The following is a 21,319-nucleotide window of genomic DNA, read 5'->3' as shown; positions in this document are numbered from 1 at the left end:
AGAGACAGGAGAAAGAGGGTGGATAGAAATTGGACAGATAAATTAAGTATGCAAAGCAGATGTCACTTCCTGATTGGATAAACGGAAAACAACAATACTTGTTAAGATCATGGCTTTTGAAGATTATAAAACATAAAATATATCTCAAGATAGGAGGCATTACAAATCTTTTAAAATAAATGAATAATAAAAAGAAATTATGTTGAGCTATGGAATGTTTTTGAGAACTGACAATCTGACAATATCTCTTTGTCCTTTTAAAAAATTTACACAAGGACTCGAAGCCAGATTCTGAACAAAACAAAGTTAAACAGTATGTTTCCAGATCAGTAAAGAAATGTGACAACACTGTACATTCCTTTCTTTATTCATCTCGTACATTGAATGGATATTGAAGAAATGTAGATTAGAAGACAAATAACATGATTTTAAATTGGTGGAGGAAACATCAACAAACTTCACTATGCTATTTATTGATAGTAAGATTAATCACATGGGAGGAAGAAAAAGTCTTTGAACAAATATGTCAAATTTCTGACGTGTGGGCTTTTCAACTGACTTGAGGCATTGTTTACCTTAAAAGTCCTTTATGCTTCTTCGAAGGAAGCTGGAATCTGAAATCTTCACCCCTTGCACAATATATTAAAACACAATTCTCCACCTTTCTAATTTTGTCATTAATCATATTCTCCAATTAAATTAAAGAATCAGTTTCCCTTCCATTAGAAAACCCGCCAAGGTCTTATCTTCTTTACTTAGAGAGATGGCCTTGAAGGTGAAATTCTACTCATGCCCCCACCCAACCTTTTGAAGCAACACACAAGTTTAACATAAGAAATGGCTACTTCTTTATCTCTTGTCAAGCAATAGCATTCGATGTTAGCAGCGTTGAAAAAATAACTGTTTGTAATGTCTTATTTTAACTTAGCAATAATTTGGATAAAATATAACTGCTACAATCAATTTCACTTATTATTTTTCATTATTAGATTCTCCTTCAAGTTCATCTCAGGTCTTAGAATGATGATGTAACATTTGGGGACAAAGATGCAGCCAAGTAAGCCCAGGCTGGAGGTCAGGATGGAGAAGATCTGCACAGCCACCATGTATTTTCCTTTGGTGCTCAGGTAGGCAGGGACAAAAGAAACCCAAACACTGCAGAAGAGCAGCATGCTGAAGGTGATCCACTTGGCTTCGTTGAAGGCCCCTGGTAGTTTTCGGGCTAGAAAAGCCACCAAGAAACAAATGGAAGCCAGAAAGCCCAAGTAGCCAAGGGCAGAATAGAACATGATGACTGAACCTTCATTGCATTGCAGTACAATCTGCCCTTTTTGGGAATATAAGTCAGAATCTGGGAATGGGGGAAAGATTCCCAACCATATGAAACAGATGCCCACCTGAACACCAGAGCAGGAGAAGATAATGAAATTGGCCAGAGATTTCCCCAGCCATTTCCTCATTTTGCTGCCTGGCTTTGTGGCCAGAAATGCCATCACCACCATGATAGTCTTGGCCAGCAAGGATGACACAGCAACTGAGAAAACAACACTGAAGGCAGTTTGCCGAAGAAGGCAGGTCACTTTCTTGGGTTGACCAATGAACAGAAGGGAAGTCAAGAAGGAAAGCAAGAGAAAGATCAGAAGAATGTAGGTGAGATCACGGTTGTTAGCTTTGACTATGGGAGTTTCTCGATATTTAATAAAAATTCCTAGAACTAAGACAGTGATAAGAGACAAAAATAGGGCAGAGACAGCTAGGATGAGACCTAGGTTTTCTTTGTAGGACAGGAAAGTTATAACTTTGGGGACACACTGATCCCGCTTCTCATTGGAGAGATGGTCATGTGGACATTTTGCACATTGGGCTACATCTAGAAAACACAACAAATTTTTAAATAGTGATTCAATGGTATTCCACGCATCATGACCAACTGACAAGAAGCAGGATGCAGATAGAGCAATGAAGTTTTTTCTCTCTCTATTTTTTTAAAAATGATATGATTAGAATAATGAAATGCAAGGGGAAAATGCTTACTTACTAAGCATAAATAAAGTAGATAATTATGTTTATGGAAAACATTCCTCTCTTCCCTTTTGTTGTTTCTCCAAGCTGTGAGCAGGATAAACACACACACACACAGAGACACACAGACACACACCACTTCCACATATAATCTATTTGTTTCTGTGTTTGTGTTTTACTTTAAAGTGTAAAGATTCTTGCTGGCATCTGATATTAGTTTTGATTCATCTCACAACTTTCTGATTAAAAGTCATGTTCTAAAGCTTTAAATATATCCTGCTGTGCAATGTGTTCCACATACGAGACATATTTTTTTTTAAAAAAAAAGTTACTTAAGCTTCATCACAGATACTGTAGATCAGTGTTTCTCAACCTACACAACATTAAGACGTGCACTTCAATTCCCAGAATTCCTCAGCCAGAATTCCCCAATTCCCTGAATTCCATGACTCCCAAGGAATTCTGGGAGGTCATGTCCACATGACTTAATGTTGCCAGGAATCAATGCTGTAGGTATTTGTGACATTGCTGCTTATTCTCCAAAGTGACCTCCCAATCTGACATCACTGACAAAATATCTATTTTTCCAATTCTCTCCTAAATTTGTTCTTGCAATTGCCAGAAAAAATATCTTACTAGAATTTGAGGTTAGGTTTGTTTTGTATAGGTGTTTCAAATGCTGTCATGTTTCTTAAGGTCTCTCAGTATTTTTCAAGATTGCTTGTTATTGTTTCAGGAACTTGTGAAAACATCCACCATGGTGAATTTTACCTTCACTGAACAGTTCTTGCAGTGTTTTTAGTCTGTTTCTTGAATCTAATGGTATATTGGTATATGAGAACAAATCTTGCTAATACCAGAGCCGTGGTGGTACAGTGATTAGAATGCAGTATTGCAGGCTAACTCTGCCCACTGCCTGGAGTTCGATACTGACCAGCTCAAGGTTGAATCAGTCTTCCATCCTTTCAAGGTCAGTACAATGAGGACCCAGATTGTTGAGGGGCAATATGCTGACTTTGTAAACTGCTTAGAGCATGCTGTAAAGCACTATGAAGCAGTAAATAAGTCTAACTGCAATTTCTATTGCTACCATATTATCCTTAGAATAAAAGACTGGTGCTGCTTCTTTGTTCTTGAATTACCTACCTTCCTGCACAGAGATGGTTCCTTCCATACATGGAGAACAGTCATAGCAACAAACTGGTTCTCCCTCTCTCATCAGCTTGGTATATCCTGGGAGGCAACGTTCCGTACACCTAGAAAAGGGGGCCTGCTGAACAGAAAAAAAAATCAGAGAAATGTATGAATGAGGGGATTACTTCTAAAAATGGAAGTGAGCACCAAAGTGGGTTCATGAATTCAAGAGGGTACTTTCAAGATCTTTTCCCACATACAATTAAAATATGTTTGTTTCAGTGAAATTTCTCCACTAACAATTTCATTTTAGCAGGCTATGATCTCAGAGTTCCCTTAATGTTCAGAAAGAGCTGCTGACTCTCCAGTCCAATCATCATTATCCTAGGATTATTCTGCATTTGGGCTTCAGATCCTGTCAGCTTCAGCCAACTGGTCAAAGATACAAAACTGTGGAAAGTCTAGTCCAAAGCATGGAAAGCAAAGGGTTACTTCGTCTTGTCTTAGCAATTGCTAGAACACCATCTGTCACAACATTTCCTCTGCCTTCTTACAATATGTATTTCTTAGATCTCAATTTACTATCAACTCAGTCTCAAAGAAGACTCCAGTTCTGAAAAAACATTGAATGATTCAATAGAAGAAAATCTGTGTAACTCAGGGTTGAATTGTAAATTCCTTGATGTTCTCTGGTTTTGACTGCCTGTTTGTAGATATTTCATCACTTGAATAGATAACATTATCAGTGCTATCATCAGGCATTGATGATGTTACTTAGTTGGGAAATTAACCAGTGAAATTACCTGCAAACAAACAACCAAGCTCAGAGAACACCAAAGATTCCACTGAATAAAATACCCTACCGTAAGTCCCTCAGTGTCAAAGACCAGTTCCCTGGTTTGTGATGCTCCTAGGTTTCCTTACATGCTACAAACAGCTTTGGGATAGCCAACAACATGTTTTCCGTTCTACATCACAACAATGCTGGTATTCCCATCATAAGCAATAGATTTTTTAAAAAAGTATTCTATTAGTTTTCTATCATTACAATTCATTTGTGCTTAATGAACAATGTGTTGTCTGGGTTGATTTTTGCCTAGTCTTAATGGTTAAATTCTTACTCTCTGTCCCGCTTTTCCAATCATTGATATAATAAATTCTATATTTGGAAGTATTCTGTATTTTCTTTTCTTTTGATTCTCAATGTGAGTCTGTCCATTTCTCCACCGTCCAATATTTTCTTAATTATCGCTTCTTTTGGTGGTGTTATCTGATTTTTCCAGTGCTGTGCAAATACAATCCTTGCTGCGGTTAATACATGTAATGTTAAATATACATTTTGTTTATCAAAATTTTCTGGCATTATGTCTAGTAAAAAAAAGTTCAGGTTTAAAATCTACATGTTTTCCTAACATCTTTTCTCATCAAGTATATATTTTAGTCCAAAAACTTTTTTTGCTTTTACACATGTCCACCACAAGTGATAATATGTACCAGGATTTTGATTACATTTCCAACATTTGCTAGACATATTTTTAAACATTTTTGCTAATCTAACAGTAGTAATTTCAGTCAATTTCAATCTCTCTGCTATTATTGAGGCAAAAAATATAATCCACATTTAATAATGATATTGGACTATAATTTTTTATCTGTGTCAAATCTCAACCTTCTCTTGATATTAAAGTAATACTTGCTTCCATCCATGTTTGGTAGTTTGGCCTCTAATAATACCTCATTGCATACTTCCTTCATTGGTAGACTTAATGTATCTTGTAGACATTTGTAAACCTCTGCAGGTAGCCCATCTGGTACTGGGGTTTTATCGTTTTTCTGTTTTTTAATAGCTTCTATCCCTTTCATCATTGTAATTTTTTCATTTAATTTTTTTTAAGTTTTCTGGTATTTTTTGGTAGGTTTGCATTTTCAAAGTATTGTATCATTTTTTTCTCGAGAAATTCCTTCTATATAATTTTTCATAAAATTCTTTTTTTAAAAAATTGCATCAGTTTGACGTTGTAAGTCACCCTTCTCCTCTTGTAGTTTATTATCAGTCTCTTCTCTCTTTCTTTTTTCAGTTTATATGCCAACCATCTTCCTGGCTTGTTTGCATTTTCAAAAAAGTTTTGTTTTAGCCTTTTTATTTGTACAGCCAATTCTTCTGACTATTAAATTAAATTTATGTTTCACTGTCTCCATTTGTCTTTTCACAATTTTCTTTTGTGAATGTATTTGTAATTCTAATTCCAGTTTCTTGAATTCTTCTCTTAGTGCTGTAAATTGTTCTTTTTTCTTCGTTCTTTTCAGCCATATATGTTATAGCTCTTCCTTTTTATTTTTTTAAAGAAAAATTCCTTTTCCTTTATTGCCAATTCTACAAATTATTTCTCATTTAACAAGGATTGATTCAAAGTCCATATTGATTTCTTCTTTACCTCTTTCTGGGTCAGCTTTATTGGATTATGATCTGCCCAAATGTTAGGTTTTACCTCAATCTGTTATATATTAGCACTTAGCTCAGGGGACATCCATATCATATCAATTCTAGGCCAAGATTTATGTCTATTCGAATAAAATGTGTACTGGGTCTTTTGGAGGTTTCTTTCTCTCTAAGTATCCTGTATGGAAATTTCTACAGGAAAGAAATCTGTCTTTCTTCCCTTTTCCCCTCCTTTGCTGCCTTTACAATCTAATTTTCTATCTACAATTGTATTAAAATCTCCTATCAAGCAAATGTTTTGACGTTCCATTTCCAATATTTCCCTGTGTAATTTTTGATAAAATTCTTGTTGCTTGTTATTTGGTGCATATATTGCTCACTTCAGTATCTGTTTTTGATTTATAATTATTTCTACCATTAGGATTCTTCCTTCTTCAACTGAGTAGACCTCTTTGGATTCCAATGTCTCTCTTATATATAAAGTGACTCTGCTTTTCTTTTGAAGTGCTGATGTAAAATAAAGTTTCCCAATTTGGGGGCATTCCAGCAATTTATAGTGTTGTTTTTTTATATGTGTTTCTTGGAGACAAATTGTATCTATTTTTAGTTTCTGTAATCATGCAAAAATATATTTCTTTTTTGATGAGGAGTTCAATCCATTTGTACTGTTCAGAAAATTCCACTTACTTTCTCCATCTTCTTTATTTATATTTAGGTTTTATTCATCTGGTGGACCTTTCCTGTCTTTGTTCTTATATCACCTATTCTCTTTCTTGACCTGTATTTTCTTTTTGTTCTTCTTTTTGTATGGGTGTCTCTTCTGTTACTAACTTTCTCTGTATTTCATCTTCCCTATCCCCTTGTAAGGGACACGGTGGCTCAGTGGGTTAGGACGCTGAGCTTGTCAATCAGAAGGTCAGCAGTTTGGCGGGTCGAATCCCGAGTGCCACGTAACAGAGTGAGTGCCTGTTACTCGTCCCAACTTCTGCCAACCTAGCAGTTTGAAAGCACGTAAAAATGCAAGTAGAAAAATAGGGACCACTATGGTGGGAAGGTAACAGCGTTCCGTGTGCCTTTGGCGTCTAGTCATGCCAGCCACATGACCACGGAGACGTCCTCGGACAAGCGCTGGCTCTTCGGCTTTGAAACGGAGATGAGCACCGGCCCCTAGAGTTGGAAACGACTAGCACGCATGTGCAGGGAACCATCCCCTTGTGGTGTTTTCTCTTCAAGAAAACTTCTGTATGTCTCATAGAACTCTGTTGCCTTAAAGATGGAGTCCAATCTATATCTTTTCAAATCCCAATGTATTAATATTGCCTCCAGGACCAACCATACTGGGCTGGGCTACCCAGATGATAGTGCTGAAGCAGGTTTTTTAGAAGTTTTAGCAAGGTTTTGGATACTCAGTTTTTTTATTCCCCCTCCAGTTATTCTGTCTCAATCTGTTGTGCCCCCTGGAAAGTATCTTTATCTGGGGGGGGAAAACAGATCTCGTATTCAATACATGTACACAATTTAAATTTAAAATCATGTTATGTAATTCTTCTAGTTCTTATCTGACTTGCCACAAAAAAAACAAAAACTGTAGTCCAGTTTTGTCTGTCAGTATCAGGTCTGGAGAGGTAGTTATAAAGTACATTATAGCCCCGTGTCCAGAATCCAAAGTCCAAGAGTTGCCAATCAATCGGTGTTTGTAATCCAAAAATGGCCAACCGGTCTTAAACCAATCAGTAAGACTCACCAAGCCAGAAGTAGTAAAAAGCCATATGGTTCTCTATCTCTAGATGTTTCTTGAAATCCCAGGTCAATCGACGTTTGTAATCCACAGTGAGCAGTATAATTCCATACATTCAGTGATAAAATATTACATAAAGTCCTGCTTCCTTCTATCTTCAGCTGTTTGTTACAGTTCTAAGAGCTTTCAAAGTCATCCAGCTGGCTACTTATCTGAATCTGGACTTTATGCCAAGTCTATCCCAGGGATAATATACTGAAAGGTTTTGTCTCTATTTCACCACTAGATGTCACTCTCACCCAGGTAATTGAAAGTTTTTTTTTAATTTTTAATTTTTATTTTTATTACATTTATATCCCGCCCTTCTCCGAAGACTCAGGGCGGCTTACAAGCTTAGCAGTAGCCTTCATTCTATGTATATGCCTGCTTGTTAGGGCTTTCACACAGACCCCAAGCGGCATTATTACAAAGTCAGCTTATTGCCCCCAACAATCTGGGTCCTCATTTTACCTACCTCGGAAGGATGGAAGGCTGAGTCAACCTCAATTCATAAGATTAGTCTCATAGTGTTATTTTTCAAGCACAAATTAATAATTTTGACAGTTGATCAAATTTAGCAAAGCAATGTCTTTATATTACTCCTGGTTTATCATTCTGTATTCTCTATTCCTGTCCCTCTTAAAGTTTTCTTCCTGCCACTTTTGTTTCTCTGGTAGGATGGGGGGAAATCCCCTTCCTCCAGTCATGCCTGGGGAGTTCATGCTTTGGGGGAATTTATCTATTCCAGGAAAGTTTTCAAAAATGGTAGATTTTTGTATTGCAATGATGTCAAACCAGATATCCCTTATCATAAGAATAGATCTTTTGAGAGGAACAAGAGAAATAGTGTCTCCTTCAACCTGTCCTTTTAGCAGTGGTGATTCCCCATCTAAGTTAAAAGACTGATAAACCACAAAATCACATGGATACATAGGAACAGGTGAACAATAAAACCCACATAGAGGCAGACTTGGTTACCTTGTTAAAGGATGTTGGCCATATGATGGCGCTCTCATTGACAGAGATCTTGATGTCTAAAGAGACTTCTTTTTCAATATTCCCAATTATCACCCCAGCAGCAGATTCGTTGGGAAATACTGCCCAGTCCACGATATTAAAGTCAGCAGTGGAAATTCCATACTCATCCAAATAAACGTCATTTACAGAAAAATTATAAATCTGGAAGTTTCTTAGAAATGGATGGAGCTGAAAAGACATGGAGAATCACCCTTGCAATGTATACATTCTCATTTGAGCACTAAGCCAAAACAAAGGTACTTTATCGCAGCGCTTCTGTATGCAAATGTGGTAGGAAGATTCTATTTTTCTCTCTAATTACCTCTCTCCCTCTCTTTCTTTCCCACTCCCATTGTTTCTCTCAGTCTCTTTCTACTCTTTCTGTCTCTCTGTCTATGTCTGTCTGTCTCTCCCTCTCACACACATACAGATCTCTTCGTTTATTATTTTAGCCTGCTCTGCTATATGAAATTGGTAATCTCAGATCCTAAACATGTTGTGCAACAATGGTGGAGGTTCAGTAGAACATGATGGTTATTGTCACATCCTACTGCTTATTTCCCCTTCATGGATTACTGCCTTGTCGTGGCGAAGGGGCTTGCGTAATTCGATGAAGCTATGAGCTATGCCGTGCAGGGCCACCCAAGATGGAAAGGTCATAGCAGAGAGTTCCGAAAAAACGTGATCCACTGGAGAAGGAAATGGCAAACCACTCCAGTATCTTTGCCATGAAAACCCCATGGACAGTACCAAAAGGCAAAACGATATGACGCTGGAAGATGAGCCCCTCAGGTTGGAAGGCATCCAATATGCTACTGGGGAAGAGCAGAGGGCTAGTACTAGTAGTGCCAGAAAGAAGGAAGTGACTGGGCCAAAGCCGAAAGGACGCTCAGCTGTGGATATGTCTGGTGGTGAAAGGAAAGTCCGATGCTGTAAAGATATTTTCTCCATAGTAACCTGGAATGTAAGATCCATGAATCAAGGAAAGCTGGACGTGGTCAAACAAGAGATGACAAGACTAAACATCGACATCTTAGGTATCAGCGAACTAAAATGGACAGGAATGGGTGAATTTAACTCAGATGACCATCAGGTATACTACTGCGGGCAAGAATCCCTCAGAAGAAATGGAGTAGCCTTCATAGTCAATAAAAAAGTAGGAAAAGCAATACTGGGATACAATCCTCAAAATGACAGAATGATCTCAGTTCGAATACAAGGCAAACCATTCAATATCACAGTAGTCCAAGTCTATGCCCCAACCACCGGTGCTGAAGAGGACGAAATTGACCGGTTCTATGAAGCCCTACAGCACCTTATAAAACTAACACCCAAAAATGATGTCCTTATCATCATGGGGGATTGGAATGCTAAAGTAGGAAGCCAAAAGATAACTGGAATAACAGGCAAGTTTGGCCTTGGAGTACAAAATGAAGCAGGGCACAGGCTGATAGAATGTTGTCAAGAGAATACGATGGTCATAGCAAACACTCTTTTCCAACAACCCAAGAGACGGCTTTACACATGGACATCACCAGACAGTCAACACAGAAATCAGATTGACTATATGCTCTGCAGCCAAAGATGGAGAAGCTCTATACAGTCAGTAAAAACAAGACCAGGAGCTGACTGTGGCTCAGACCATGAGCTTCTTGTTGCAAAGTTTAGGCTTAAATTAAAGAAAGTAGGGAAAAGCGCTAGGCCAGTCAGGTATGAATTAAATCATATCCCCGTTCAATATACAGTAGAGGTGACAAATAGATTTAAGGAATTAGATCTGATAGACAGAGTGCCTGAAGAACTATGGATAGAGGTTCGCAACATTGTACAACAGGTAGCAACCAAAACCATCCCAAAGAAAAAGAAATGCAAGAAAGCAAAATGGCTGTCTGAGGAAGCTTTGCAAATAGCTGAGGAAAGGAGGGAAGTGAAAGGCAAGGGAGAAAAAGAAAGATACGCCCAATTAAATGCAGAATTCCAAAGAATAGCTAGAAGAGATAAGAATGCCTTCTTAAATGAACAATGCAAAGAAATAGAAGAAAACAATAGAATAGGGAGGACCAGAGATCTTTTCAAGAAAATTGGAGAGAAGAAAGGAACGTTTCATGCAAAAATGGGCATGATAAAGAACCAAAATGGCAGGGACCTAACAGAGGCAGAAGAGATTAAGAAGAGGTGGCAAAATTACACAGAAGAACTATACAAGAATGAGCTTAACGTCCCTGATAATCACAATGAAGTGGTCACTGACCTCGAGCCAGACATCCTAGAATGTGAAGTGAAGTGGGCCTTAGAAAAGCTGAGCAACAACAAAGCTAGTGGAGGTGACAATATTCCAGCTGAGCTATTCAAAATCTTAAAAGACGATGCAGTAAAAGTGCTACACTCAATTTGCCAGCAAATTTGGAAAACTCAACAGTGGCCACAGGATTGGAAAAGATCAGTTTACATTCCAATTCCAAAGAAAGGCAATGCCAAAGAATGTTCAAACTATCGCACCATTGCACTCATTTCTCATGCTAGTAAAGTTATGCTTAAAATTGTACAAGCTAGACTCCAGCAGTATGTGGATCGAGAACTACCAGAAGTACAGGCAGGATTTCGAAGAGGCAGAGGAACTAGAGATCAAATTGCTAACATACGCTGGATCATGGAGAAAGCTAGAGAGTTCCAGAAAAACATCTACTTCTGCTTCATTGACTATGCTAAAGCCTTTGATTGTGTGGATCATAACAAACTGTGGCAAGTCCTTAAAGAGATGGGCATACCAGACCATCTTATTTGTCTTTTGAGAAACCTATATGCAGGCCAAGAAGCAACAGTGAGAACTGGACACAGAACCACTGATTGGTTCAAAATTGGGAAAGGAGTCCGGCAAGGCTCTATACTGTCGCCTTGCCTATTTAACTTATAAGCAGAGCACATCATGAGAAAGGCAGGGCTAGATGAATCAAAAGTTGGAATTAAGATTGCCGGAAGAAACATCAACAACCTAAGATATGCAGATGATACCACTCTAATGGCAGAAAGTGAAGAAGAACTAAAGAGCCTCTTGTTGCAGGTGAAGAAGGAGAGTGCAAAACTTGGGTTGAAACTAAACATTAAGAAAACCAAGATCATGGCATCTGGCCCTCTCAATTCCTGGGAAATAGATGGGGAAGAAATGGAGGTAGTGACAGATTTTATTTTCCTGGGCTCCAAGATCACTGCAGATAGGAACTGTAGCCAAGAAATTAAAAGACGCTTGCTCCTGGGGAGGATAGCCATGGCAAATCTAGACAGCACACTAAAAAGCAGAGACATCACCCTATCAAAAAAAAGTTCGTATAGTCAAGGCTATGGTCTTCCCAGTTGCAATGTATGGCAGTGAAAGCTGGACCATAAGAAAGGCTGAGTGCCAAAGAATTGAAGCCTTTGAACTATGGTGCTGGAAAAGACTCCTGCGAGTCCCTTGGACTGCAAGGCGATCAAACTGGTCAGTCCTAGAGGAGATCAACCCTGACTGCTCTTTAGATGGCCAGATCCTGAAGCTAAAACTCAAATACTTTGGCCACCTAATGAGAAGGAAGGACTCACTGGAGAAGAGCCTAATGCTGGGAAAGATTGAGGGCAATAGAAGAAGGGGACGACAGAGAATGAGGTGGCTGGATGGAGTCACTGAAGCAGCAGGCGTGAGCTTAAATGGACTCCAGAAGATGGTAGAGGACAGGAAGGCCTGGAAGAACATTGTCCATAGGGTCGCGATGGGTCGGACACGACTTCGCAACTAACAACAATAACAACTGCTGATTTATTCAGCAATTGTGAAAAGAACCTTCCAGTCCCTTGAGAAATCACAACCTATTCTCACAAGCATCCTCAATCAGCACACCAGGCTTAATCTAGAAGATTCAGCAGCACAATCTATCTGTTTCTCTCTCTCTAAAATGTCTCATCTTGTCAGAACAAATATTAGAAACAGGCAATTGTTCTTGGGTTATCCCCATCATCTCTGCTTATCTTTATGATAACATGTAAGAATTGAAAGGGAACCATTATTAAAATATTGAAGAAGCATTACATGCCACGGTTGTACCATCTGGAGTGTCTGGTGGTCCCCAGAAGGCATCCTCCTCTTACTCATTTGGGAGGAAAAGGCAGCACTGAAGACCGAGGCCACAACCTGGATTGTTGTGGAAATACTGGAGCCATCCTCAGACAAGATTCTTCCAACCAGATCCGGGGATGGGATTTCCCAGGTCTCTTTTTCCAGGCATGTGATCCAAACTTTCTTAGACAACAAATGGCTTGAATAAGAACACTGAAATGCTTCCTTCCCAAACTTCCCTGTAGCAGAATAATGTGAATTAAAATCATGATATTGTGTCCTTTTCTTTGCCTTAGTTGAGAAGGATAATAAAAGATGGTTATGCTGGAGATTAACCAATCGGTAAAATAATCTCACATTTAAATCTGACAAAGCTGTAGTAATCCATACTTTTGCCTCAAACAGGATTTTTGTCTTTTCAATGTTTTGTATTAATACTCCTAGTAATAATGAGGATTGAGTGTCCAACTGACAAACAATAGTTTTCACTTTAGTGTCGCTAAAATATTGAAGGGTGTTCTTTCCCCTCCTTGAACTAACAACCATGGGTAAGCTTTCTGAGAAGGCAACACAGACACCTTTCCTTAAGGTTTCTGACACAAAGGTTCTTCTGAACTTTTCTCCACTTTCATTGTCCGGAGCAACGAGGCCGATCCACGTCCATCGGAAATGCAGGAGCAACTTGACAATTGCCAAGTGAGGAGGTTCTTGTTTTGGAGTCACCCGGTAGAAAAAAGGGAAATTATATTTCTGCTCTGGAATGTGGCTGATGACGCCATAGTTGATCTAAGATGAAACAGAGGAGATGGTTGATTGCTTTGCTCTTAAGGACAAAAATAAGTGCTTACTTCTAAGGGTTATTTTTTTTTCTCTTGCTAACCCTCTACTCACATATCAGCTGGTCAATTATATTCACTAAGTTATATAACTGCACAGAACTATTCATTAGATATGCTGTTTTATTGTCCTATTCTTTTTTTTTCCTTTCCCCAATAACAAATTGCTGTATTACACTGTTTCTCTTTTTGCTGTGCTTTTTTATTGTAAAGGCTTTAAAAATATATCATTTGATTTGCTTTGATCATAGTGTCATGGTTCCAATAATTGAGACAGTTCAAACAAAATGGAAGCATTGTTTATCTAAAAAGACTTAATAATGAAATGAAACATCGGCACTCATGGAGGGATGCCAGAATCTGACCTCTCCTCCCCTTGATACATCATATCCTGCATAATCTCCCTCTCTTAATTACACGTCATGAATCACGTTCACCAATTAGTTTTACATATGAAGTTTCACTTCCCCTTCTGTATGTGGCTATACTTATCTTCTCAAAATAGCCGTGTGAAAATTTCCCTCTATTGTGTAGTGGGTCCGACGCAAGAGAGACACCAGCCGGTGTGTGAGTTCAGCTCTTTATTAGAAGGGGAAGTGAACTGGGGAATGAGGGCTACCTGGCCTCCTTATATACCTGGCCAGGTAAGCTAACAGCCAATGGGGTTGGCCCTAGGTTTCCTGCCGAAACTGCCCAGGCCAACGCCCCCTGGTGGCTGTTGCTATGCAGGTGCCTGCATACATAACACCCCTCCCCCCTTAGAGAAGACCCACATAACAACAACAACATGCAACTACTATAACTATGAGTATATATATATAAAAAAACAGTGGTGTCCTTGTGTGAGGGTCACTTGCACACATAGTCCGACAGGTAGGCTGGTGTCCTGTGTGGACGGGTGGATCGTCTGGGTGTGCTTGGCCCCTGGGCTTGGACCGTGGGTTCCTGAGGCCTTGGTGCAGGGCTGCAAGGAGCCGGCATCAGGAAGTCCTCCTCCTCTGGTCCCTGCCCTGTGACGTCCTCAGCTGGGTTGACCCCTCCTGGAGTGTGGTCCTCCTGTTGATCGTGTGCGTTGAGTTCAGGGACGTGTGTGACGCGCTCAGGGGCGTGTGTGACGTGCTCAGGGACTCTTCCTCTGAGCTGATCGATGTGTCGCCTTATGCGTCTGTCCCCCTCCACCCCTACAATGTACGAAAGGGGTCCTGTTTTCCCGAAGACTGTCCCCGGAACCCAAGGATGTCCAGCCCCATAGTTCCTTGCCCAGACCAGGTCCCCCAGGTTGAGGACCCTGTGTGTGGGTGATGATGGCAATGGTGATGGTAGTGATGCTGGTGGTGATGGTGATGATGGTGATGATGGTGATGTTGCCCTTCCGGTTTCGGCTGCTACCCGGTCTGGGTGTAGGCGGTCCAGCTTGGTGATGAGGCGCCGTCCCCATCGCAGTTCTGCTGGGCTCTTGCCGGTAGCCACGCATGGTGTTGTGTGTTGGGCTAGTAAAAATTTGGCCAGTCTGTGGTGCCAGTCCCCGCTGATGATGCGCCGGAGTGCGTCTTTGATCGTCCTTACCATCCGTTCGGCCTGCCCGTTGGTAGATGGATGGAAAGGCGCGGAGGTGGCGTGCCTAATCCAGTTCGCCTTCAAGAACGCCTGGAAATCCGCAGCAGTAAACTGAGGCCCATTATCAGACACAATTATGTCGGGGAGGCCGTGTGTGGCAAAGAGAGCTCTGAGCACCTGGATTGTCCTCCCCGAGGTCATGTTGGGGACAGGGACTACCTCTAACCACTTGGAGTGACTGTCCACCACTACTAAAAATAGTTGACCCTGGAATGGCCCCGCATAGTCAATGTGAATGCGGGACCATGGCGTGTGTGTGGCCTCCCACCAGTGTACTGGTGCATGTGGCACTTCTGGCCTGGATCTCTGGCACGTATAACAGGCCTTGACCCGATCCTCAATCTCCTTGTCCAACCCGGGCCACCAGAGGTAGCTCCTAGCCAGTGCCTTCATCCTGACCAACCCCGGGTGCCCTTCGTGTAAGGAGTCCAATACCATGGCGCATAGTGTGGGTGGAATGATGACCCTGCTACCCCAAAGGAGGCACCCCTTGTGTGTGGAGATTTCATCGCGTCTAATGAAATAGGCCTGAAACTCTGGTCCCGGGGATTTGTCCTGCCACCCTGTGCAAACCCATGAGTGCACCCTGCCCATGATGTTGTCTGTGGCTGTGTGGCTGGCAATGTCCTTGGCAAGAACTGGACACTCGGGTAGTTCCTGCAGGGCTAGGATCTGTGTGGCTGGTGCTGGGTCTGGGTCGTGTGTGTCTAAGGGGAGCCTACTTAGACCGTCTGCGTGGCCCATCTCCTTCCCTGGCTTGTGCACCAGCTTGCAATTGTATGCTGCAAGGAAGATGGACCACCGGAGCATCCTGGGGGACAGAATCTGGGGGGTTTACCTGTCTGTGGTGAACAGGCCCAGGAGTGGTTTGTGGTCCATGAAGACAGTGAACTCCCTGCCATATAAGTAATCGTGGAATTTCTTGATTCCTGCCACGATTGCCAGGGCTTCTTTGTCTATTTGGGCGTAGTTTCTTTCTGCTCCAGACAGTGTCCTAGAATAGTATGCTATGGGGACTTGTGCCCCGTTGGGCTCAAGGTGGCTTAGGACAGCGCCCACACCATAAGGGGATGCATCGCAGGCAATACAAATGGGCTTGGACTCGATGAAATGGGTTACTGTGGACTTGTCCGACAGCAATGCCTTCAGGGCCTTGAAGCTCTGATCATGGGTGGCCGTCCAGGCCCATGTTGCCTGTTTGTCTAGCAGCCTGTGGAGTGGTTCAGCGATGGCTGCCTTGTGTGGGAGGAATGTATGGTAGAAATTCAGCAGACCCAGGAATGCCTGAAGCTCTGCTTTGTTCTTGGGTGTGGGTGCTAGTTTGATGGCCCTCACCTTGGATTCTGTGGGGTGGATTCCCCTGGCGTCTACTCTGAACCCCAAAAATTCTGTGGAAGGAACGCCTATGCTGCATTTTTCCTTTTTGAGTTTGAGGCCAGCTGTGCGCAGCCTTGCCAGCACTTCCCTAAGCCTCCCTGCCAGTTCCTCTGCTGATGCTCCTGCGATCAGGATGTCGTCAAAATAGGGGCAGACTCCTGGAATGCCCTTGAGTGTCTTTTCCATAACCTCCTGGAAAATGCCGGGAGCAACGCTGACTCCAAACTGCAGCCTGTTCACCTGGAACGCCCCCCTATGGGTTACTATGGTTTGGATGTCAGCTGTTTCCCTAGTGACCGTGAGTTGCTGGTACGCCTGTGCAAGATCGAGCCTTGCAAAGATGGCGCCGCCTTGGAGGGAAGCGAGAACGTGGCTGACCGCGGGAACCGGGTAAGCGTGCGGGTTTAGGGCATGGTTCACCGAGCACTTATAGTCGGCGCAGATCCTTATTTCCCCGTTGGATTTGAGGGGGGTCACGATGGGGGTTTCCCACTCCCCTCCATCTACGGGCTCTAAGATTCCCTGGGCCACCAACTTGTCTAGTTCGCGCTCGATTTTGTGTTTGAGTGCAAAAGGGACTCGCCGCGGCCGGACCCTAACGGGGGAGATGTTCGAGTTAAGCTTGAACGATATGGGGGCCCCGGTGTACTTGCCTAATGACCCGTCAAAGACGTTGGCGAACTCCCGGCAAACGGCCTCAACGGAGTCCCCCTGGATCCAATGGATCCCGGATACTGAGATTCCCAGGGCCTCAAACCAGTCCAACCCGACCAGGCTGGCTCTGCAGCCCTCTACCACTACAACATCCAGGTGCCCTTCACGACCCTTAAACCCCACTGAAATGGTGGCCTCCCCCTTCACCTTGACCGGCGAATTCTGAAAATCGGTCAGGGTTAATTTAGTAGGCCGTAATTTAATCCGTTGCTTGCTCCGGCTAATTATGTGGTTAAGGGTCTCGTCTGAAATAATCGAGACCGCTGATCCGGAGTCAAGCTCCATGCTGCAAGGGATGCCTTGCAAACGGATTGCTAATCTAATTTTGGGTTTGAGCAGCCGGCGGCTACCTGTGTGGTTAATGGCCAGCCGGCTCTCGACATAGCCAATTTTTGTTTTGGTGGGTGCCCCAGTACCTTCGAACGGCGGTTCCTCCGGCTGCAGCTCGTGGATCTCCTCCCGGGGGCGGCGGCTACGGCAGACGGCGGCTATGTGGCCTGTTTTCTTGCAGGCCCAGCACGTGGTGGACCGGAACTTGCAGAGGCTGCGCATGTGGTTCCCACCACACCCTGCGCACCTCTGGCGAACAGCGGTGTTTCTGGGAGGCCTGGGCCTGTCTGGGTGTCTGGCTCGCTGGTCGGGGGTCGACTTCCACTGGAGGAGGTCGATGCTCAGGTCGTCCTCCTCTGTGGCCCCTTGCCGGTGGACGCTGGTTGCCTGGTTGCTGGGCCGGGTTCCCTGGCAGGCTTGGACGGCCCCGCAGGCCGCTTCGTGTGCTAGGATGGCGTCCTTGGCTTCCTGGAGAGAGACCTCCTCTCTTTCGAACAGGAGCTTCTGCAACCGCCTGTCGCGTAGGCCGCAAATCAGCCGGTCCCATAGTCGCTCCTCCAAATTTGTGAACCTGCAAGCGACGGCAGCTTCCCGCAGGGCGGCGAGGAAGTCAGCGCCAGTCTCGTCGGGGCGCTGGTCCCTTTTCTCGAATTGTGACCGTGCGGCCACCTTGGAGCGCCGGGGCCTGAAATGTGCGTTGAGCCTGGCCACGAGGTCTCGGTACACGATGGTGTTGATGGCCTCCTGGGGGAACAGGTTCACGGCGACTTCCAGCAGCGCTGGTCCCCCAAGGCAGAGCAGGGCGGCCGCCTTTGCACCGTCCTCCGATATCTGATTGAACCGCATGTACAGTTCAACGTGAGCCAGGTAACGGGTCCAGGTTTCAGGGCGGCGGGTCTCGAATTTGCGGGGTTGTCCGGCTCTAGCCATGGCGGCAGTTGGTCGTGGATGTGGCACTTGGCGTTGCCGGTTCGGCTGGCGGTCATGGGGGGAAGAAGGAAAAATGCCTTTCCCTTCAGCTCGCGGAGCATTTCCCCAGTGACTTCAGCTCTTGGTCGGCAGCAATCCCACCTTCGTCGCCACTATTGTGTAGTGGGTCCGACGCAAGAGAGACGCCAGCCGGTGTGTGAGTTCAGCTCTTTATTGGAAGGGGAAGTGAACTGGGGAATGAGGGCTACCTGGCCTCTTTATATACCTGGCCAGGTAAGCTAACAGCCAATGGGGTTGGCCCTAGGTTTCCTGCCGAAACTGTCCAGGCCAACGCCCCCTGGTGGCTGTTGCTATGCAGATACCTGCATACATAACACCATCCCTTCAAGATTCAAAGAGAAGCAGTTCAAACAAAAGGCTGTCTCTTATATAGTCAGTGCAAAAACATGTCAATGTTTGTAGCATTGACACATAGATTGGGGAAAATGAAACGTCACATGAACACAGCAGGTTCGTTCAGTTGAAAAATCTCTTTGTAACCTGTTTATCTTTTTAAAAAATCAAGATGTACAATGATGTAAGAATGAAGTAAGGTATTTGAATGCATGATGAAAATAGAATAGTTCAGGCGTCCTTTAAGCTGTGTCATCTGAATCATTTTATTTATGATCTGACCCCTTTTGGATTATCATTAGACTTTACAAAATGAAATTAGCTTCAGTGTTCATTCCTACTTGTGGAATTTTGTAGATGCCCAGCATAGTTGAAATGTAAGGAAAGAGCTCCGAATCCGTCCCTTCAAGCACAGCCAGAAGGTTATTTTGTCTTCCACAACTGTAGTTTGGGACATTCTCTTGCCCTGTAGACAGCAAGTCCATCATGACCTCGTATGTTATCCTTGCATTGAAAAAGTTCTCATAGATGCTGTAGCCCAGGGTGATGTTGGGTAGCAGCTTTGGATTCTGGTTGATCTCATGAATGGCGAAGAAGAAGGGCAGGACGTGCCAGAAGCTCATACTCTGTATACTGCAAGATAAGAGACTGCAATTGGCTTTCATCTTCAATTCATAAAATCACATCATATTTCCTGAAGCTGTTCCTTTAAGGACATTTATAACTAATCACTTGGATTGCTGTATTATAAGTCTAGTGCACAAATTTGACAATCTAACAATCTGTAACCCAGGATGATGTAACAGCTTTGGATTCTGATTGATCTCATGAAGGGGAAAGCAAGAGAAGATCAGACCAAAAGCTCAATCCCTATATTGTACTGCAGGAAATATTCTCAGAAATTCATTCTTTAATAAAATAATGTAAGATGCCTGTATCATTCATTTCTTGGACCTTGCCAGGAGATGGACTTCTTTGGATCTTGCTATTAGAAGGACAGTCCTATTAACCACAAATGACTTTCTTTCCAATGGTTTTCTTCAGGCTCAAAATCATCCCAAATGGAAATTGTAGATCTGATCCCAACCATGACCTCCAAGGTCCCTTCCAATATTATTATTATTATTATTATTATTATTATTATTATTATTATTATTATTATTATTATTATTATTATTATTCGCACAGTCAGCCAGATGTTCAGACTGGATTTGGCATTTTTGTCAACCTATCGAGTCCTTACCAAGGACCTGGGATAGGCAGATATGGATGTTTGATAGTATTACAGATATCATCACAGGATGGAAGCAGTTCCTAGTAAGGCTGCCTTTTGCAATTGACTAATGGAGAATTTGTCAATACCAATGGTGTTCAAGTGGTGCTCCAGTTGTTTTGGGATTGCACCCAAGACACCTGTTACTATTGGTACTACCCTTCCCTTTGCCACAGTCTTTCTATTTCTATTTGTAGGTCTTTGTATTTTGTTATCTTCTCCAGTTCTTTCTCATCTATTTTGCTGTCTCCAGGCACTGCCACATCCACTATCCAGACTTTTTTGTCTTTCTTATTGACAATTGTTAAGTCCGGGGTGTTATGTTGCAGGTGCTTGTCTGTTTGAATTCTGAAGTTGTTGTTGTTGTTGTTGTTGTTGTTGTTGTTGTTGTTGTTGTTGTTGTAATCCAAAGCACCAAAAAGAAACAATGGATAGAAATGAACCAAGGAGAGAAGCAACCTAGAACTAAGGAGAACTTTTCTAACTGTGAGAGCAATCAACCAATAGAATAGCTTTCCTTTAGAAGTTGTATGTGCTCCATCACTGGAGGCTTTCAAAAGAGACTGGACACCATTTGTTTGAAATGGCTCCAGCAGGGGTTGGACTAGAAGACCTCCAAGGTCCCTTCCAACTCTATTATTCTACGTTCTATATTTATTATTTTCCCCAAATGGTGACTTGGAAATGCATTTTATAGTAATGGATCAACTGTCTTAGCAACTGGATACATTCATTTAAAATTCACTTTGGAAAATCATTTCCATATAAAAACAGGGTTCTATGAAATAAGTCTCTTTATGTTGATTTGATTGCTAATTGGAGGAATATTTAAGTGGAATTATTCTGACAAAGGCTTAGGTGTTTCCTTGTTATTTATTGTTTCTGCTTTGATGACTCAGTTTAGTTGAATGGGTGCCTTAAACCCCAAGTTAATCGTCTTTGGTTTTGGATGGGTTGCAATGCCAGGTGTTTTTTTGCTTTTAATGGATTTGCTTATGTCCTTTGAGGAAGAACTAAAAGACTTTTCCTGGAGAAATTTTATCCTTGTGGTCACTATAAGTCAGCAGTGACATCATAGCGCTTAATAACAATATCATCCAAAGTTATACCAGTGCCCCATCTAAGACAGCTAGAAGTTTCAAAGGCTAAAGGGGGCTTCAATTTGGGATATATCTGTATAAAGTTCTTCTTTGACCCTAAATAACTCTCATCTCTCCAAGGTTCATTAGATTACCTACCGATTCTGACAGCTTTTTATTTCTTTCAGAATGTTTTCCAACAATACCTTATTATAGTTCTGAACTTTGTGGATCTGCTTGCAAAATTAAGAATAGTTTTTAACAATAGACCACTAGAATCATCAATATCAATG

At 42.4% G+C, this 21,319-nt stretch overlaps 1 protein-coding gene across 1 annotated transcript; it reads right to left on the bottom strand.

Moving 5' to 3' along the window:
• Positions 1 to 965: 965 nt before the first annotated feature.
• LOC310634758 (vomeronasal type-2 receptor 26-like) lies at positions 966 to 19,297 on the bottom strand (the record flags this gene model as incomplete). The annotated part of the gene is made up of 5 exons (XM_083353294.1): positions 966 to 1,870; positions 3,169 to 3,295; positions 8,352 to 8,579; positions 12,466 to 13,263; positions 19,016 to 19,297. The coding sequence occupies 5 exons, from the start codon at positions 19,295 to 19,297 to the stop codon at positions 966 to 968; spliced, it is 2,340 nt and encodes a 779-aa protein (XP_083209420.1).
• Positions 19,298 to 21,319: the final 2,022 nt, after the last annotated feature.

The sequence above is a fragment of the Vipera ursinii genome, assembly GCF_947247035.1.
Source record: "Vipera ursinii genome assembly, chromosome: 2".
NCBI classification, from domain to species: Eukaryota; Metazoa; Chordata; class Lepidosauria; order Squamata; family Viperidae; genus Vipera; species Vipera ursinii.
This window is presented reverse-complemented; position numbering and strand designations above follow the sequence as displayed.